This window comes from Chrysochloris asiatica, unplaced genomic scaffold, assembly GCF_000296735.1.
Source record: "Chrysochloris asiatica unplaced genomic scaffold, ChrAsi1.0 scaffold00304, whole genome shotgun sequence".
Classification (NCBI taxonomy): Eukaryota; Metazoa; Chordata; class Mammalia; order Afrosoricida; family Chrysochloridae; genus Chrysochloris; species Chrysochloris asiatica.
In genome coordinates this window covers 918,253-922,617 of record NW_006408822.1, presented here as the reverse complement: position 1 = coordinate 922,617, position 4,365 = coordinate 918,253, and the positions used below count along the sequence as shown (strand labels likewise).

General features: G+C 41.1%; 1 protein-coding gene across 1 annotated transcript; it reads right to left on the bottom strand.

Moving 5' to 3' along the window:
- Nucleotides 1–1,564: 1,564 nt before the first annotated feature.
- On the bottom strand, nt 1,565–3,982 carry FASTKD5 (FAST kinase domains 5). Its single transcript, XM_006874829.1, has one exon. It carries the CDS (start codon nt 3,980–3,982, stop codon nt 1,565–1,567), a length of 2,418 nt encoding a protein of 805 aa, XP_006874891.1.
- Nucleotides 3,983–4,365: the final 383 nt, after the last annotated feature.

Sequence of the window (4,365 nt, the reverse complement as noted above, 5' to 3'; positions counted from 1 at the left end):
AAAACATATAAAATTATTTATATTTATAATATAAAATAATAAATTTGTACCCAAACCCTAACCTTACCTTTTATACAAGAATTTTTCAGTGATTTTTCTGTATGGGCATCTTTCTGTGTGTCTTTATGACAGTGGGCTTTTTCTGTGAGTGTGGTTTTTTAGGCTAGATGATCTGAGCTACTTTCCATGAAGAACATCCTAATTTCTAGGTTTGAAACCACTGGCCTAGTCCTGGAGGTGGTGCAATGGTTAAACACTAACCCACTAACCAAAAAGGCCAGTGGTTTCAACCCGTCAGCAGCTCCGGATTTGACAGTCTGCTTCTTTAAAGATTTACAACCTTGGAAACTCTACGAGGCAGTTCTATAGGGACACTAAGAATAGGAACCAACTCGATGGCAATAGATTTGGCTTTGGTGTGAAGAGCACTCACATGATTCTACTCTTTTAGGTCCAATTTTAAAGGCGTTCCTGGTTAAGCACTAAACTACTAACTGAATGGCTGGCAGTTCAAATCCACACAAAATCATCTTGGAAGCCTATGAAGTTCTGTTCTGCATATGTGGGGTAGCCATGCATCTAAACTGACTTGATGGCAACTAATAATAATAGGCTCATTTTTAGGAAGAAAAATTTCCAAGGAAAACAATGTATATAGGAGAAGTATAAATGGGACTAGATAACTAAGGTGATTAGCTCACTAATTCTGAAATGAAATCCTGGTATGCTGCTGTAGGACTGGACTGCACACTGCAAAGTGAGTGGTTCAAACCCACCTTGGAAACCCTATACAGGGTCGCTAGGAGTGGGAACCAACTCAGTGGCACTTAACAACAGCGTAACAATTCTGAAATGGCTCATTAAAGTAGGAAGAACCAAAAACTAAGGGCAAACTACCCAGAGCTATACAAGAATGAGAAGTAGAATGGTTTTACAACATGATGAATGTAATTAATGTCATTGAATTGTACATGAAAAAAAATGTTGAGATGGCAAATGTTTCTTGTCCAAGGGGGTTTCAAAAAGCTCATGGGAAAATGGGATTAAAGGTAAAAGACAAAACTTTTCCATGAACATTGTAAAGCCCCCTTGTAGTCATACTTTCCACAATTTTTTTAAAAATAGGGTATAGTAATAACTTAATAGTGTGAAGAAAACACACACAGGAAAAGGAAAACCATGAAATGTAAGTGAAGATGAAAAGTCTGACTTCAAAGTCTAGCATCTGAAAACCACTTTTAAAACTTGACTAGACAATGTTTGACTACACTTTTATTAGAAAAACTCACAATAACTACAAATCAGATTAAGAAAAATGCTTTTGCTAACTTAAGATATTTATTATTTACCTAAGAATAACATGCATAAATTAGCAACAACTTGTAGTATCGAACCAAGTTACAATTTTCAATTACATAAACTGGGTTCCAACCTACTACAGACAAGAACATAACTAAGTGCCTATAAGACATAATTTTATTGCCAATCCTACATTTTGGATTTCATAATTGTTTCATGCACTTGGTACAGTGGAAGTACAAGTAAAACTGCCCCTGGAGGTCCATCAAAGTGCAGAGGTAAATACTTTCTCATGGAGGAAAGCCAGTTTTTCTGAACGAGTTCGTTTCAGTAGTGGGAGCCATTCCCAGTGGGTTAACTCTACCACACGATACCCAAGCCGAACCAGCTGCCGCCTCTTCATATTGTGCAGTCCAAGAAGATGCCTGGAACCATAAGAATACTGGTTCTTATTTGTCAACTGAATAGCCAGTTTCATTACTGGGGCCTGCAGGTGGTGTTGGGGGCATAGGTCAGCCATTTCCATGGCCCCCAACCTGTCTGTCACATTGCAAAGGGAACGCTCTAAATGTATGGCTGCCTTCTTCTCTAACTCCATGGACTGCTGCCCACTCTCTGATTCAACTTCTCCCTGGAAATGCCCTCTTGATTTCCCTTTTAGAAGCTGGTTCATCAAATTGTCTGTAAGGGTGACTCCCACATGCTTAAGCCTTAATTTTGCTACATCTTGACTTGATGTGGCTTCCTTGTTGAATGGCAATGGTTTCATGTTGACATCAAGCTGGACCTCTAAGTCAGAAGATCGGGTATGAGGCAAAATCATATGGTGTTTAATGTACTGGGGCCCACCCAACACAGTCTCAAGTAAAAAGAGAGCTTCTAGGAATTCAGGCTTTGAACACATATCTCTCCTTGCTAAATTCCACAGCAATTCAGATCCCTCTTGCTGAAGGTGAGAATTTAGACGATTGCCTCTGTAATCTGGACACTCAATACCAACTGTACCATCCAAAGTATACAGCTCCTTAGTGAGTTCAAACTTACTTCTCTCCTGAGCTAACCTGACAAACCCTGGACTTAGAGCAAAACTGATGAGCTCCACTGGAAAGTATTCAGAAAACGCCAGGCCCAGAAGGCAGGTGAACAGGTGTTCTGGGTATTGGTTAAACTCATGCATCTTCCTGTGAATCTCATTTATCAGGCAGGAATAAAAGTCTTCTGTGTTGGGAGGCTTATAATTCAGAGTTCCAAATGACCACAAAATCTTAGCAACATCTTTACTTCGACAGTATGCTACTCTAGAAGGCAAAGAAGCAGCCACAGCATTCATCACCCCTTCATCCAGTACACGTAAGGCTGAGCAAGCCAGAGTCAGATGCATGACACCCTGAACTCCCATGGAAGGAACTCGCTGAGGAGCAATCTGTCCAAACTGCTTCATGAAATGCATGTGATCCACATGTGTAAAGCGGAACATTTTAAGAATATTTACTAAGGCGTAATTACTCAGATGGTGCATGTCAGCACAGGCCAAGTCTCCGATTTTCCGCATGACAAATTCAGAAAAGCTACTATTTGATTTAAAGAACCCCAGGCAGATTGTACCAACTTCCTCTAAATTGATTAAGTCTATGTACCTGAGGATCAATGATTCCAGTTTTTGCATCAGGTCCTGGGGGACTTGTCGACTTTCCCCTATGATGTATATTAAGTGGATCAATTGTGATAAGGAGAGATCTTTCCAGTGAAAATTAAGATAACTAAAAAAGATTTTTAAAAACCGAGGTACTCTGCGGCCCACGTTTCGCCAGAGGTCAGCCACTAAGAGCAGCTGATCCAGGCTCATTTCCCATACTTGATGGCAAAATCTGGTTTCATACACATCTAGCATTGGATGGGAATGAGGGATTCCTAAATTGACAAAGGCCTTCAAAATCCTGATCAGCTGTGGAGTATTAAAGTGCTGTATGTTTTTTACACTTAGCTGGTAGAGCAAAGTAAAGCTAGTACTGGACAGCAAAACAGGATGTTGCTCTGCAGGCAATGAGCTCAGCTTGCAGAAATAATCAGCAATAAGCTGGGGCTGGAGATCATTTTGGGAAACTGTGATTTTGTGCAAAATTAGTTCACCTTCTGAAACAGATAGGGGTTGACGAGTCTCAGATTTGTTATAGCTGTGAAGCTGGTACTCTGGTCTCAGCTGCAGGAAAGTTCGAGGGTCTTCAAAGGAATCAAAGACTTCTACATCATCCTCTTCAACACTCATGGTACTTGGTGAGTCTGGCTGCAACGTGCCAGCCTTAGAGGTAGAAGCCTTGCTGAATTCCAAACCCAGGCAGGCATTACTGGTTGTCAAGATCTTCCGAGAAGAGATCATACAAACATTCTCAACCTGTTTGGCAGAGTCTTGTCCCCCAGGCCGTGTGCTGCTTCCAACATTCCAATAAGCCACTCTTTGGATGGCACTGTAGGCAACCGGACCACAAAACACTTGATATCCTAAAGGTTTTAACAGCTTCAGAGTGGTTGCCATTCTGGCGTAAGTACTGATTTTGTTGGCAGTCAGAACAGAGTCTTCATAGGTTTGATCAGGCAGTTTCTTGATGTGGTACGTGATTAGAGCTGGTCGGGGAGGTGTTCCACAGAAACTGCCTGGAAATCTTCGGAATATCACAAGAGCCATGGATCACAAATGACTGGGCGAGAATTGGTGCCAGATACTGAAAAAAGGGTAGATGAAGAATGAGTGTCTTCCAACCTATCACAATATCAAAATTCACACATCATAAGAAGTGGATTAAAACTATACTGTTGTCTACTTAAGTCAGTTCAATGCTAGTGGATGTCCAAACCAAATCCAAGACAGCATATATCAAGCATAAACAGCATGTGTCCAACATAAAACCCACCGCCATTGAGTAGATTCTGACTCATAGTGACCCTATATGACAGAGTAGAACTGCTCCAAAGGATTTGAGACTGTAAATCTTTACTGGATGAGACAGCCGGCTCTCTCTCCTACAGCAGGACTGATGGATCTGAACCACTGACTTTGTGGTTAGCAGC